A 16,932-nucleotide genomic window follows, 5' to 3' on the forward strand; every position below is an offset into this window, starting at 1 on the left:
GAGCTATTCCTCACCCCCTCCACGCCCCACCCTGCCCTCACTTCCTCAGCTGAAAGCCAGAGTTAAACTTTTATCTAGAACCCGGAATATACCTGACAGAGGAACGTTGTAAAATACACTGGGGACACCCCTGAGATAAAATAAAATTACTGCTCTTCATGTGCGGTAAATTGTTTCCCAGATATAAACATACTGTACAGCGGTGATTAACCCATTATGGAGAAGATAAATCCTACCTGTTCAGCCTAAGGGAATCTACTCCGATCAGCCTTGACTATAACCCAGCTCCAAAATTCCTCCACTTAGAGGATTTACAGATTCTTGGAGGCTAAACTTTGATGTTCTCATCTGGGCCCCTACTCTTCCACCTCCTAAAAGATTGTAACCAGGGCTCCCCTGGTGGCGCAGTGGTTGAGAGTCCACCTGCCGGTGCAGGGGACACGGGTTCGTGCCCCGGTTCGGGAAGATCCCACATGAGGTGGAGCGGCTGGGCCCGTGAGCCATGGCCGCTGAGCCTGCATGTCCAGAGCCTGTGCTCTGCAACTGGAGAGGCCACAACAGTGAGAGGCCAGCGTACTGCAAAAAAAAAAAAAAAAAAAAAGATTGTAACCAGTATAAAAGAGATGACATAGTTATAAAGGTAGTAACTTTCCTTTACAAGATTTCTGGTAGGGAGATTTATAAAGTATGAGCTGGAAACTACTTCCTCAGAGAGAGAGATGCCTCCACAACTAAAAAGTGTGAAACGTGTTTAGGTACCAGAGGAAATAAACATTTACAGATACACGCCTGCCTATCTCCACACTGGGAAGGATCCTGGGAGGTTTCTAACCCTTACACTGTGAGACCCAGGTCAAGCACTACGAGAACGCGTGAGTGGCTGAGAGAGAGGAAAGCCTTGTTACTGCTCCGGCTGTGGCCACACAGCAGAGGTCTGAGATGGGCTGTTGTGGCTTAAGTTCCATCTCCACTATCTACTAGCTGTGCTGCCTTGGGCAATGACTCTGCAACTCTCTGCCTCCCTTTTCTCACCTCCTCAAGCATTTATGACTCTGTCCGGCACTTGGTGAGTTCTCACTAAATGTTAGCTGCCAGTATTGCTAAAATTAGGACAACTGCAGATTTCCAGGACGGTGGAGGTAGAAAGGTGAAGCCAGCAGGAGCGACACTTACCCCACCTTTAGTGACTCCCTGGGATCTAACATAGAGGGTCACACCTTGTCAGAGCTGGAAGACGTCTTCGTCTTCGAGGTCACCTGGATCGAGCCACTTCTTGTGTAGATGAAGTTGCTGACATCCAGTGTCTGTGATGTGCCCAGAGGCTAGAGCCAGCTGGAGATGGGATTCAAACTGGTATTCAGACCTCTGTCTGTCAATTCAATGTGACAGTCCTTACTTAGGACAGGGCCTGACACAGGATGAGCTCTGTCTAATGCTCCTTCCTTCGCCAACTCAGCAATATCAAGCCCATACCATGAGGCTTGGATTTTACATGGGGGCACTCTCTCAAAGGAGAGGCCAATGTGGGTGAGTCTGGCTCGGACTGTTCTTCACTTGTTTGTTGTGATCTGAAGAAGAGGGGTAATTTTTATTGAGCACCTAGTATGTGACAGGTGCTTGCTCTAGGTGTTTTCCATGGAATCCCTTAATCGGCCCTATGGAATAGGTTCTATTATTATCCCCTCAGGCAAGTTACAAATGAGAAAAATTGAGGTTCAGAGGGGTTAAGTAACTTGTCAAGTTCATTGTAACTTTCCTGGAGTCACAGAGTGGATCCAAGATTCAAACCCAAGCCATCTGACTCAGCATCTATGCTCCCAACCTCTATACCATATTCATAAAATTTACTCTGAAAGAAATCTTTTTCTGCCCCCCATTTAACATGGAGAACTCTCTGGAGAGAAGATAGCCCAGAATTTATCCTATGACCCATAATCACTTATAGATTTCTCCCCTATTTCTCACTCACACTTGGAGACGGGCAGCTCTTACCCACTTGTAGCCATCACAGTTTCACAACGGAGCCGGGCTCCTCACAAAGGTCAGGCATATGATAAGTCGCACTAGAACACTTCTGGAGAACTGGCCACTTTCATCCCTGGGACAAGGGTTTCCCCCAAATCCTGACTTAATCTCTTGCATTGCATTATTAGACTATGCTGTTTTTTCGCCTAGTGAAGTGTTGCTCAGCTCTATAACCTCAGGGCCTACAATAGTGCCTGGTACCAGGTAGGCACGTGACAAACATTTGCGGAATCAGTGCATGACCGACAGCACACTCACAGTAACCATGACCACCATCTCTCAAGTGCTAGAGTGCATTGTCACTTGGAATCCCCCCAACACCAATGAGATACGTACACCTTCTCCCGTTCGCTCTTAAGAGCTGTTTGTGAATATAATGTGGCCTGAATTTAAGGCTTCCTTAAAGTGAAGACCTTTAAGGTGACACATCTTTTGTTTTAAAGTCACGGGGAACCAAGGTGTGGACTATCTAAGGAGAAATTAATGCTGTGGACTCCCAAGGATGGCGAGCCTCAGAGCACTGATATTCCCTTAATATCTCACAAATTTGACCCACTAGAAGTAAAGCTGCAAGTTTTATAACAAGTGATCACCTTAGGAGGAAGATCAGAAGAGAAAATTTTATCTCTATCTCAACTGAATAACTAAATTTGTGGTTCTTCTGAGTGTCTGAATAGGCAGGACATGGCAACTATGCGCATTTTTTTTAAAAGAAATGTTCAGAGTTCCACTTAGGAAAACACTTTTTGTCATTCCACTAGAACAGAAACTCCATGAGAGAAGAATTGTCATCAGTTTTGCTCATTGCTGGGTTTCTAACTCCCCGAACAGTGCTTGGTAAATCGCTGACACTTAATAGGTATTTGTTGAATAAATAAATGAATGAATCCATGTTTTCTCAAAAAGTTGAAGAAGCACTGCCTCTAAGAAACAGCCAGCAGCCAGTCATAGTCAGAAAGCTGCCAGGAGCGGGGCTCATACCGAAGCCTATGTGTTGATTTTATAAATGAGATGCGCAGAAGTCAGTTGGCTTTTGTCCCCCGTAAAACTGTTCAAATAATGACAGTAACAATGGTAATAACATTAACAACACTTGCCTCCTAAAGATAAGTTGCTGTATCTTGGAAAAAAGGGAACCCTATCTCTAGACTCATTTAATCCTTGCTCTAAATTTATACAATGTTTCAATTCCTACACATTTATGAGGAGGTTTTATGGAGTTATCGCATTTTATGGAGTCATCTGGTTCAGAGACACAAAGGACATTCCTCTGCTAAGGGCAGCAGAAAGCAGAAACTGCAATTATTAAAGGAGATGGGGCAGATGCATTAAAAAAGAAAGACATGGATGGCAACTAGCCGGCCAGAGCCTCTCTGATGCTCCCTGGAACCTTCTTCGTTTACCCCTCACTCCCACCCACAATGCTGCACACAAATTTAGCTCATTGCAGGAGACAGCTACTGAACTGGAAACGCCACAGCTTTTGGTCCCCAAATAACCTGGCCAGAAGCAGCAGCCACTCTCTGTAGCATGAATGACAGCAGTTGACATGGGCAGATGACTCACCACGTGTTGTCTCAGAAGATAATTACATCCGTCTCATCATCCCATAGCCCATCCTCAAGGCCGGTGGTTCCACTTTTTGTGACCACAACTTCTAGGATGGAAAACAAATTCTGGCCCCAATGCCTAGTCGCCAAGACTGAGCTCATCACACTGTACTGATACCATCAAAGCCATATCAGGATGTCAGCAGATAACCAGCAGGGAGCAGCTGTCCTTTGAAATATGGACTCGAAGCCATATTTAGCCTCAGCTTTGTCCCTCCTGGCCTGAAACCTATTCCTTTATTCAGAGAAATGCCCCCAGAGAGGCCTTTCCCCCTCCCCCTGTTCTTCCTTTCTTCATTCATTCTATTTCACTTCCAGGAAGGGCAGGGACTCAGGAGTGGCTGGCTCAGGGAGGAAACCATGTCTTTTTGTCCTGGACCCAGCTCAGTTCCACGCTGTTCACTCCTGGGCTCTTCCTCAAGGACCCAAGTCAGCCTGTGCCCATGGCGTACTTCCTCCCTCATGCTGGAAGCAAGGGTCAGAGGTGCTGTGTTGGGAGTTAAATACCAGAGAAGTGCCTATCAGAGAGCTCCCCTTACATCCAGTTTCAAGTTTTCCACCGCTGGCAGTGTCTCAAACGTTCATTCCTCTTCAAATTAAGAAGAAACACATATCTACTTATAAATACAGGAGTGGGTTGAGGAGAAAGCTGTTTTTATTCAGTCGGCCACTGAACCAATCTGAGTGCCAGGCACTGTTCTAGACCTAGGGGATGTGAGATGATCAGGCCGCAAGGATGTGGCTCACACAGGGCACCGTTCTAACGGAGGAGACAGCTTAAAGTTACAGTGATCCGGGGTGCAGGTTTTATAGTTGGTGCACAGCCAAATACCCAGTCTCAAGGAGCTTACATTCTGGTAGGAGAGACAAAAATGTCAACACAGAATCAAGTACATATATAATACAGGTTGGGTTATGCCTTCTCATAAGCTTCTATCAAACTGTAAGTTCCTTGGACGAGACTCCATTGCTAACTCATCCTTCAGTTTCCCACAGTGCCACACACAAAAAAGACTGAAAATCTGCAGGCTAGCCATTGTGTTCTTATTCTTCTCCCCTTGCCCTCCCCTACATTAAACTATCAATTATTTCAGAGTTGAGGCTGTTTCATACTCATCTTGCCACTTTGCACAGCATCGAACACAGTTAACTTGTACATAACAAGCACTCAGTAAATAATAGTTTATAATTGTGAAACTGGACTGGGCCAACCTGTCAGTTTTGAATAGAACTCAATCCTGCCAGGAGACAAGAGGAGAGACCAGGTAATCATGGAGAAAACAGTAATGCGCTGGCCTTAGAACCAGAGTCGATCCACAGAGTCATTTACACAAACCGTTAGGCTTGTCGCACCCAGATCAGGGTTCTGAAGCTGATTCGCTTAGAAAAGTAAATCCTATTCATTACAAGGTCAGGGTTATGACAACTAGATTTTGGAGCCCTAACAAAGGTGTCTAAAGTGGATCCATCCTGGAGGTAAGGGGTGATGGCTGGGGCTGTGGAGGAGAGCAAGATGGTCAGTAGGAAGATGTTTGGTTGTTTTACTTGTCTAGAAAAGATGCTAACTTGGCAGTTTTTTTGAGAAGCCAAAGCCCAATATGGGGAAGACATGTCTATAAAGACGTCTAGGTCTAGAGAATTACTTTTAACTCTTAGGAGGCAGTAGTTCTAAAAGCTTTGCTAAGAAACTGCCATAAACATGTTTAAAAAACTTTTCTCAGTACCATTTTAAGCTCCTTGGTCCCAAATGAAGTAGTCTGCTACGGGAATACAGTAAGCCCTGTTTGAGCCTAGAAGTTAAGAACTTTAGGTGGAGAGTTTCCACTTAATTAGGCTACATTCCTATCCAGTGTGCAATGCTCAGAGATTCTACAATGAAAGAAATGAAAGACAATGGTAGAAGGGAGAAGTAGGGTGTCTACAGAAACAAACAAACAAAATATGCACACGGGCCACCTGCGAATAAATAAAGGGCCAGGCCTAGCCATGGAAATGGAGAGATGGGCACAGCTACACACTCACGCCAGCTTCCTTTGGAACTCCATCCATCTTATTAGCCAAATGCCCCTAATAGGCTCGTGACTTCTTTACCACTCAAGGGATAAGTCCTTAAGTCCGTCATGTTTTAAAATCTCCTAATAAAAAACTAATGGTGTTAAACAAGCACATGAAAAGACACTCAACATCATTAGTCATCGGGGAAATGCAAATCAAAACCACAATGAGATAACACTAGGATGTCTATAATCTAAAAAAGGTAAAAGAACAAGTGTTGGCAAGATTGCGGAAAAATCAAAACCTTTGTGTACGACTGGTGGGAATGTCAAATGGTGCAGCAGTTGGGATAAGAGTCTGGCAGTTCCTCAAAAAGTTAAACATAGAGTTGTTATGTGACCCAACCATTCCAGGCCTAGGTTTATACTCAAAGGAAGTGAAAACATGCCACTCAAAATCTTGTACATAAATGTACATAGCAGCATTATTCATAAGAGACAAAAAGTGGAAACAACCCAAATGTCCATCAACTGATGAATGGATCAACGAAACGGGTTCTATCCATACAATGGAATATTTTTTTGGCAATAAAAAGGAATGAAGAACTGATACATGCTACCATGTGGATGAACCTTGAAATCATGACTCTAAATAAAGAAAGCCAGATACAAAAGGTCACAAATTATATGATTCCATTTATAGAAAATGTTCGGAACAGGCAAATCTATAGAGACAGAAAGTACAACAGATTAGACAGAAAGTGGTTGACAGGGAGTGTGGGGAGAAGGGGAACTTGAGAGCAGTTGTTCACAGGTCCAGGGTTTCATTTTGGGGTAATGGAAATGCTCTGAAATTGAATAATGGTGATGGCTGTTCAATCTTGTGAATATACTAAAAAAAAACCAAAAAAACCCCCAACCCACTTAACTGTATACTTTCAAATGATTAATTTTATGTTATATGAATTACATCTCAATTTGGCTTCTCAAAAACCCCCGAACGGCCTGGCTTTCGTCTTATTTTTTGTATTTGCACCTTACTGAGCAAAAATTTAAAGGAGAGTGCTTTAAAGTTAAAAGGCACAGTTCGTTCTAGAAGCGTTCCTCAGCTCCCCGAGTTATCCTTCACCCAGCTTTCTGCTCACTGTAAATCCCCATGGACATACACAGTTGAGTCAAAACCTCTGCAAATCCCCATGGACATACCCAGTTGAGTCAAAACCTAAGATGAAAAAATGCTACCTTTGGGTAATGTTTAGAAGGTTTTTATTTCTATTTTAAACACAAGTATTGTCTGGCTGAGGCTTGTATGATATGGACAATAGATTTGAACATAAGGGATTTTCAACTGTACGGCAATGCTAGACTTCAGAGACATCTACAGTTAAATAGTTTCCTGGGAGGGCAAGAGCAGCATGCCACTCTGTTGTGGTCAGGAGGGCTCCACCACTTTCTTTTCCACTGCTTTTCACAGCTTCTTTCTAGGAGCTTGCTAAATTCTCATCCCCAGACAAATTCTTAAATTGGCCGCTGAGCACAGTTTAAGAATTTCTCTCATACACAGCACCTCACACAGTATTTTGTATATATAGTAGGCATACAAAATATACAAAAATGCTCATGGAATGAAATCGTTCTCTTTCAGAGAGTAGAGGCATGGCATGTGCCCCCGAAGAAGAGCACGGAGATTTGTGAATGCCAATGTCACTGGTCAGAAACCAGGACCCTCAATGCCCACAGGAAGCTGGGAGAGAGCTTTAAATAGATAACTCTTATCCATTAACAAGTAAGGGAACATATAGCTTGTGACCGACCCACTGTTGGCACTAATGAGCATCGCTATGATGTTTCTTTGAAAAAGGAATAAAGAAAGGAACAGACTATCTACTCAATTAACATTAGGTGCTTTCTTATTTTTTACAGAAAAACTGCCAAGTGTGGTAGTAAAACAGTGTGCAAGAGTCACATGTATATTAAGTATCAAAAAAAAAAAAAAGAAAAAAGAATGTATAATCTTCAGTGGCCAGATGCTGAAACAGATCACAGTCTTTTTGTAAAGCGTTTTTGCCAGTGTTTGACTTAGTTACATTCTCTAGACTATGCACGCAAGCAGGAAAAAAATAATTTGCTTCTCATGGTGACATGTGCAAAATAAACAAAGGCACTGATTTTTATTATTCCTTATTTAGAAAAACAACTCAGGCCTGGACATTGAACTGTACCTTTTCTTTAGTGCACTTTTCAAATGATAATTTCTTCCACTGTCACCATTAAATCTTAATCCATTCCAGCTCCTTGCATGGGTCACTGAGTCTATATGTACTGCTGTTATTTTAAAATGTTTCCCCTTGGTAGGGAAAGAGGGGGAGAAAAGATGTTGAGGGCCAGATGGGCCTCTTCACAGTTCATTTATCAAACCTAATACATCGGGCTCCACCCTCCTCTCACTCACTACTGCGGTTAAACTTCCATATAATTTGGTAATCATTTTCATTATCAGAGAGTGACCCTAAAGCAGCCTATCCCGAGACACCCAGCCCTTGCAGCTGCTCTTTTTCTGCCTTTTCCTACAGTAGACCCTAAGAACCTCCGAGTTTATTAGCTGCAGACTGACCTTTGGGCTGCAGAGGTCAAGAAGGGGTCAGATCAGAGGGCTTGCCCAGTTCTTTAAAAGCTATAACAAGCTGTCCATCAGGCAGAGTGGACTGTATAAACAAAGCCAAATCTTCAGAAATTCTGTACCACTTCTGTTAACACTTACCCTGCATTCACACGGCTTCTCCCGAAGTGCTTTGGATCATTCAACTCCGGGGAAGTGAATAGACAGCCCTAATAAGCCTATTTGGAGAGGGTTGTTTATGGGATTACTGGGCTTGGGGAAGGAAACCCACAGCACTCAGATGTGCCTCTAGAATCCCAGGGTTGTGTGACACTGTGACAAACTCAGTTACCCCGAGTCACGCAGAACTGACACTTTCCTCCAAAAGCTAAATTAAAGGGAACATATGCTTTCAGTTTAAGAGACTTCAGTGAGTCCCAAACAATGGCTCGGCTCCTGGCCGGGGAGAGAGAGACAAATATTTTAAAACCAAGTTACAAGTTGCACTTAATATAGTCTCCCTAATATCATTAGCATAAATGAACCTACTGAAGTGGGGGGAACCTTTACGACAACAGACTTATACTAAAGCTACCGCCAGCTGCGGAGTCTCAGGTGACCTAAATTTCTCGAAGTTGTACTCTTCCTAATGCGTTCTCTAATGTGCAATATCAGGTAATTAGAGTCATCTGCATTTAACTTTCAGAGGAAAAATATTTCTATTATCTAAATCTAAAGGATCCCCTGATAGCTTTGATGAAAGTAAAATACTGTAACCCACTGCTTGGCCTTTGGCGAGCGCTAATTATTATCTCTCAAAGCACATTTTTCCTTGTGGAATTCCAAGGTACACAATAGGCCAACGTCTGAAACACTGGCAGCTCGGTCAGTGCTGCAGTGGATGTTTTATAACTTTCACCACCACACGCCCGATGGCTACTCGAGGCGATGCCCGATTCCAGACGGCCAGAGGAAGCTTTGATGAGGAAAAGAAAGGTGTATGGTAACTGTCTGTTTATACAGATCATATGGATGAGTCTTTTAGATAGGTCACCGGGATGGGAAACATCAAATGGCGCTGGCCAAGGGGCAGGGGGGAAGGATTATGGTTATTTAATACTCTGAGGACACTTCCTTCTGAGCTCTCAAGACACCACCCGCTTGAAATCTTCTTTCAGGTGTTTAGTTTTAAGGAGGTCTGCAGAGTGTCAGCTGCTAAGCCCTTTCTTGTCTCCTCCCCTACCACAAAGGACTCGAGAAGTTTTGTTTCAGATGCTAGACTACATCAACTTCAGCTCTGGCACCAGTTCCTGATTAAATTGTTAGCAGTTAAGGGCCAGAAATGCTGAAACCAGACTCCTTTTAAACAGGCCATTTTGGCCACGCTGTCTGATGAGTTGGTGTATTAGGAAATTATTGTTAACAGACCAAATGCACTCAACAGAAGACATCCATTCTCAACACTTCCTCTAGCTGTGCTGTCTTTGGAGGGGTTGGGGGGATGGGGGAGAGTTTACAGGGGGCTCTCTCTCTCTCTCTCTCTCTCTTTCTTTCTTCCCTTCCTTCCTTCTCTCCCCCCGCCCCCACCTCTCTTTCTTTATCCCTTTCTTATTCTGTAAGAATCACCAGGGAAATTCCCTGGCGGTCCAGTGGTTACAACTCCACCTTTTCACTGCAGAGGGCCCAGGTTCACTCCCTAGTCAGGGAACTAAGACCCCACAAACCCCACAGCGCAGCCAAAAAAAAACCCAAAAGAAATCACCAGGGGAAAATATATAAAAGGTCAAAGAGAGAGAGAAGCCTCTTAGATGTCCCCTCATGGATATTTCGCTATTTAATACAATATCCATACTTGAGTGAATATACATACTTAAACTGTAATACAAAGAAAATGTTAAAATTAATTATTGAAACTTTGATTGAAAGTCATTTCATGACTGTAGTTGAAACTGTCATTTACCTTGACCACACTACAAAAAAGGGGGCAAGGGGAGAATGTCACTGGGAATTTTAAAATTATGGTTTCAATGCAAGTCTAAATTCAGAGACAATACACATACGTGAAAAAGCAGCTTTCTGATACCCAATCAGAATGGACAGTTCATACTCTTAACTGTCTCCTTCCTTGGAAAAGGCTCCTCTTCAGCCTTGTTCAGGCAAATCCATTTTCATGAGAATTGTTACTAGTAAAGCCATCAATTATTGTAATTCTGTGGCATGAACTCATTTGGAGAATAGTATGGCTATCAGTAAATGTTCTTGACTCCCAGGCACACAGAACGTTTAAGCATCGAATAAGACTCTGACACAAAATCCAGCATCATTTTCCTGATTCCTCTAGCTCTCGCTTAGAGACAGATGGTAATTCAACAATACACATTATGCATCTGAAGGACAACTCTAACATTTGAGGGAACTGGTTCCAGGCTTCTACCAACCAACCAACCGTTGTGCGAAGAAGGGCAGGATAACGTGGCATTTAGTATGCAAGCGCCAATTCTGTAAAAACGGATGGTCTGTAGAAACTTCCTACCAGTAACGGCTTTCTAACCACAGCTAAGTCCATGTGCAAAGAAACTGGGCTGACGCCAAAGTCATTTCTATGCAGTCAGTTCTGAAAATGGGGTTGTTGAATAGACTAAGTTCAAGCGATCTGCCTCCCGAGTGATGTAAGAGTACCGTGTGGATTTCCCAGACATCTGCTCTAACTAAACAGCAACGCTCGTCTTTTAGATAGTCGATTAAAAGGGTTCTTCAACATCAGGTACTTAAATTACAGTACCCTCAAGATGCAAACATTTCTGCTAAATGTTATACTCGGGGATAAATCATACATGCATACAGATGACATCATGGATCATTACAATTAATGTAGGTACCATGTGTAGGAAAGCTAACTTTGGCTGAAAGCACCTGTAACTTGCTTCTTTTTCATGGCCCCTCCAATGAGAGGGATGAGACCAGCCGTCAGGAAGGGCTTAGCCAAAGAAAGCTCTTGTTTTCCGGGGACAACAAATCCCATTTCGTAATAAAACAAACCTGGCATGCCATTCCCTCCTCAGGTTCTGGCGAGCGGTGAGTGTGGCGAGGATGGCCGTCAAGATCTCATTCCTTTGTTCTACAGGGGTCCCCTCTCTTCTAACTTCCCGAAGCAGAGCATTTGTCTAGAAGAAATGATCCCCCAAAAGAGAAAGAGAAAGTAAAAAAATTAATAATAAAAAAAAGCCCATAAGCAAATAAGGACAGTAAATCAATGGCTTTTTTATTATACTTCCCCTGCTAACAAATCAATACAATAAATGATGGTCAAAAATGGCCAGCATATATTTTGTGTTTAATCAATGTACATGGCACATAAGGTAAACTCTAAAGCTGCATTGCCTTAAGTAACACATCAAGATACTGTGCATTCTCGTTCTAATTTTCTCAGTGCACCAACGACTTTTTTATCCTGGGAACTGCCTACCACGAGCTATTATTAGAAATGATTTTCACGTACAGTTTACCGTGAGTTGTTTGTTTAGCCTTTTAAAACAGAGCAGTCTCTGACTTTCCCTCTCTCTCATTCCTGCCACCCAGCTAAGGCTTACTGCACTCTTATTTGAATCATTAATTTCTATTTCCATCTGTGCCAGGAATTTTTTTTTGGGGGGGGTTCACCTATTTTCCATGCTTGTTGCAAATCAAGAGCTTGCAAAGAAAGAAACACTAAGAGCACAAGAATCAGAGAACAGTGTATCTCCATGAATATCTTTCCAGCTTTGAAAATCCACTACATATTTTGAATAGTAGGTACAGGGACTCTTATACAGAGTAGACGTATGATTTGAGGAAGAATCATTTATTCTTTGGTTATTGTTGTGGTCCTTAAAAAAAATTAGGTTCACAGGTGAGTACAAAAAACACTCAAGCAGTCAAAGCACAAACACGTGACACCCTGCTTACTCTAACAAGTAGCATTACATCAAAACTCAAATTTGAAACTGTCATTTCAACTTTATCTATAGCTCACCTCTGTAGGCTCTTTTTATGTGTATTTTAAACATGCAAATGTCTGTGACACTAGGAAAACAATGGAAAGTATTCTACTGGTACTTGAAATTGGAGTGAGCAAATGCCTTTCAAGTTTTAATCACAGAACTTTTCATCACATGTATTTGTCTTCACGTAACTGGAGTAGAAACCTTTAAGATTTATAAATGTTGTTTTTCATGTAAAGGTAGCGGGGCTTCTTTGGAGACGTTATAACCAAAGCAGTTACCAAAAGGAATAAAATTGCCACTTCCTCTGCTCTAATTACTCAATGTATTTCTTATTTAACTGATGTCAATACCTTCATTTACTTGAAAAGTGCACTCAAAATTTGATTCTCATGGATCTTGAAATACTACTTATTTAGTCCTCTATAACATTTTACAGTGTGAATTTAATATCTTCATGACAACCTTGAGAAGAGGTGTGGTGAACATTTGCTGTTTTGGTTGCCTTCCATCCATACCCAGTCCTCCTTTCCTATAAGAGCACCCAGATCTCCTTGTGGGGAAGTCTTTTATGTAATCTTAGAAGTGACAGTAATCACTGTCAACCAAAGTGTCCTGCTTTCCCCCAACAAGGATGTGGGTCAGGCCAACCTGATTCTCATTTCCAGGACTTTAGACACTTAAGAATGACAAACAAAGGGGAAACAAATGTGGAGGCAACTTATCTATTTCCTTAGTTTCTACCACCCATGGTCCTCAAAGTATTCCTGGTTTCCTGAACTTTCTGAGTCCAGATCATTCTTTCTTTTGATACCTTGAGCTATCCGATATCCTTTCAGTAAAGTTCCATTTTGCTCAAATTCACCAGAATCTGTTTCTGTTGCTTACAATCAAGCACCCTAACTGATACAAACAGGTAACACAGGAAGTAGTATCTTCACTGTAAAGTAAGGATCCACGATAACCTGACTAGAATTAGCCAGGATCTCTTCCTCCTGGACCCAGAATTACAGCTACTATACCGGCGATATAACCAACTGGATACTCTACGAGCTCCCAGGTCAACATTTTCGGCCCTCCAGCACAGGGAGGAATGCTGGGTTTCTCTAGGCAATTCCATGGCATGAAGCCCAGGCTCCCAATATCTAAAGCAGGGCTGCAAATTCAAATAGCCATTAGGGCCAGAAAGGTAACATGAATGAGTGAGGCAAGGTTCCTGAAGAGAGCATATGCTCTATCTAAAAAGACAGTCACTACTCAGTCGCAGCCAACTGTGCCATTCAGAAAAGCCGTTTTGGCAGTGCCAGATTCACGAATTTTCAAAATAAATAAGAAATCTGTTTTGTTTTTAAATGTGAAAACTTGTAATTTTAAAATGTTGGAAACAAACTTTTAAAATTTTTAGTTTTTATACAAATTTGGTTTATTTTTATTTTTAAAATTTTTATTGAAATATAGTTGATTTACAATGTTGTGTTAGTTTCAGATATATAACAAAGTGATTCAGTTTTACATATATATATAAAAATATATATATTCTTTTTTTATATTCTCTTCCATTACAGGTTATTACAAGATATTGAGTATAGTTCCCTGTGCTATACAGTGGGTCCTTGTTGGTTACCTGTTTTATATATAGTAGTGTGTATATTTTAATCCCAAACTCCTCATTCATCCCTCCTCACCCCCTTTCCCCTTTGGTAACCATAAGTTTGTTTTCGATGTCTGTGAGTCTATTTCTGTTTTGTAAAAAAGTTCATTTGTATCTTTTTATTTTCTAGATTCCACATATAAGCGATATCATATGATATCCGTCTTTCTCTGTCTGACTTACTTCACTTAGTATGATAATCTCTAGGTCCATCCATGTTGCTGCAAATGGCATTATTTCATTCTTTGGCTGTATTCCATTGTATATATACACCACATCTTCTTTATCCACTTATCTCTTGATGGACACTTAGGTTGCTTCCATGTCTTGGCTATTGAAAATAGTGCTGCCATGAACAGTGGGGTGCATATATCTTTTCAAATTATGTTTTTCTCCAGATATATGCACTGGATCATACGGCAGCTCTATTTTTAGTTTTTTAAGGAACCTCCATACTGTTCCCCATAGTGGCTGCACCAATTTACATTCCTACCAACAGCATAGGAGGATTCTTTTTTCTCCATACCCTCTCCAGCATTTATTATTTGTAGACTTTTTGATACTGACCATTCTCACTGGTATGAGGTTATACCTCATTGTGGTTTTGACTTGCATATAATACAATTTTTAAAGGTTACTTTCCATTTACATTTATTACAAAATACTGGCTATATTCCCCACTACATCCTTGAGCCTATCTTGTACCCAGCAGTTTGTACCTCCCGCTCCCCCATCCCTATATCGCCCCTCCCTCCCCCCCAAATTTTTTTGAATACCATGTGGGCCAAACAAGAAACAACATGGCTAAACAGAACTCAGGCAGCTGCCAATTTGGACCTCTAACGTAAAAGATGTCTAATTTCAGAGAGGTCCTGGCATCAACAGGTATTCTAACAAGAGCACTGCTCCTTATCTGTGATACCCCACCTCACGTACTTAAAGTCGGAAGGAACCTCAGAAAGTCATGTAGTTTATCACTATGTCTGCAGGTACATATTATTTTACCTAAAAATGCTTCAAATAGAAAACAAAATATACATCTAGATGGCTCCAAAGACATGATGAAAATAAATTTATTTCTCCATTTGACTGTATTAAAATAACTTAAAAAAAAGTCATTTATCTCTTCTCTGCCTTTCACATCATTTAAATTTTATCCAGAAGCCCTTGTTTTCCAAGGATCCTGAAGAGCCTCTAAGAGGGGAAGGAGGCAGGACTGAAGAAAGTGAGTTTCATGAGGGCAGGGGACCGTGTCTGTTTAGTTACCACTGTATCCCCACTGCTCCCCTAATGACTTTTAATAAATATTTGTCAAATCGGTAATAAAAGCAGGAACTTGAAAAACAAGTATTGCAAAAACAAAGAGCAACGGAAGACTGTCTTCTTTTAGGAAATTACTATCATATAGGCTTAAAACTCATAAAATATATAAACTAAGAGACAGTTATGTGCTCTTGCAAGGAGCTCTCTTCACTTCACAAAAGGACTCACTTCCTGGTCTATTTCAATAACTAGCTCCCCTAGTTCTGAGTTTCCCAAACTTTAGTCATTCTAGCTCAGTCTCATAATTCTTGCCATATTTGTATATAAAGTATATAATATTTAATATCAAGGTTATATGTTTATTTCATTCTAGATGGATACTGTTACTTGCTGAAGGCTCTGACGCTAAAGCCAGCTTCCTCTTTGTAAAAGAAGACATGAACAAGCACAGGAGAATGGTAGAGATATATCAGTCTAAAAGAAGACCTCCTCGCCACAATTACAGGAATTGAAAAGGAGCTGAAAAGGGAATCACCTCCTCCGAGTTGTCCTCACTATGTGCAGAGTCCTGGAGCGCCACCGAGCATCACCCCGGGTAACACCGTGGTCCACATCCCATGCTCTGGATGCACTGCTCTACCTCAATGGTTTTCCACTTCACAGATAAACCTCTTTTCTCCCTAAATGTATTCTTATATGAAATTCAATATATAAAACAAACTGGAGCAGTTCTCTTTGAAGCTTTGAAGGTATGGAGGACCTGGCGGTTCTCCCTTTGTCGTGGGATATCTCTTCAAAAGCCTAAGGAACTGTGAAACACAATTTGCCAACCTCAAGCCAAGAGTGTTTAAAATAGTATTCAGGTTATTAAAAGTTTATACATTGCTGGTGGGAATGCAAAAGAGTGTCATTCTGGTAAAGAGTTTGGCAGTTTCTTATAAAGTTACACACTCACACTCACACACACACACACACACACTCTTAATATATCACCAGCAATCCAATTTCTAGGGCTTTACCTAAAGAAATAAAAACTTATGTTCACACAGAAACATGCATAAAGATGTTGATAGCAGCTTTATTTGTAATTGCCCAAAACTGGAAATAACCTAAATGTCCTTCCAAGGGTAAATGGATAAACACACTGTGATACATCCATACAATGGAATACTCCTCAGCAAAAAAAAGGGACGAGCAACTGATATATGCAACCACTTGGATGAATCTCGAAGTCAGTATGCTGAGTGAAAGAGGCTAGTCTCCAAAAATAAAACACCGCATGCTTCCACTTATTTGACTTTCTGGAAAAGGTAAATTATAGGGACAGAGAGCAAATCAGTGAGGGAATTTTTGGAATGAGGGAACTAGTCTGTACCCTGATTGTAGTGGTGGTTATAGGAGTTTATACCTATGTTAAAACTCATAGAACTGTATATCCAAAAAAGTTGATTTTATTGTATGTAAATCTTATAAACTTTAATTTTTAAAATTCATTCTCATCACATTTTTAGGACAAGAAAGAATGTAGAGAACAAGTTTACATATAAATATGTCTAAAAGAGAAGTAGTTAGTAAAAATATAGAAAAACATATCTGGATTACAAAACAAATTCCGTTACAAAATTTTTTTTTAGATATTGGAAAAGGATGGGTGAACTTAGATTGAACATTCAGACCCGAAAATTAAATATTTCATAACATTTAGAGTGAAAAGAAGTCCTTGCACAAAAGGAAATTCCAGAGTGTCAAAGGGCATTCTTTTTATAAAAATTACTAGTGATATTTTTATCCTTATAATAGTGTTGGCTCC

General features: G+C 41.1%; 1 protein-coding gene across 1 annotated transcript in view; it reads right to left on the reverse strand.

Moving 5' to 3' along the window:
• FTO (FTO alpha-ketoglutarate dependent dioxygenase) overlaps window positions 1-16,932 on the reverse strand; it is a 372,431-nt gene that overhangs the window by 152,421 nt on the left and 203,078 nt on the right. The window contains exon 8 of the mRNA XM_082607937.1: window positions 11,268-11,392. Within this exon, the coding sequence (XP_082464063.1) occupies window positions 11,268-11,392 (125 nt within the window). The remainder of the gene's footprint in view (window positions 1-11,267; window positions 11,393-16,932) is intronic.

This window comes from Mesoplodon mirus (assembly GCF_964341445.2).
Source record: "Mesoplodon mirus genome assembly, chromosome: 19".
Classification (NCBI taxonomy): domain Eukaryota; kingdom Metazoa; phylum Chordata; class Mammalia; order Artiodactyla; family Ziphiidae; genus Mesoplodon; species Mesoplodon mirus.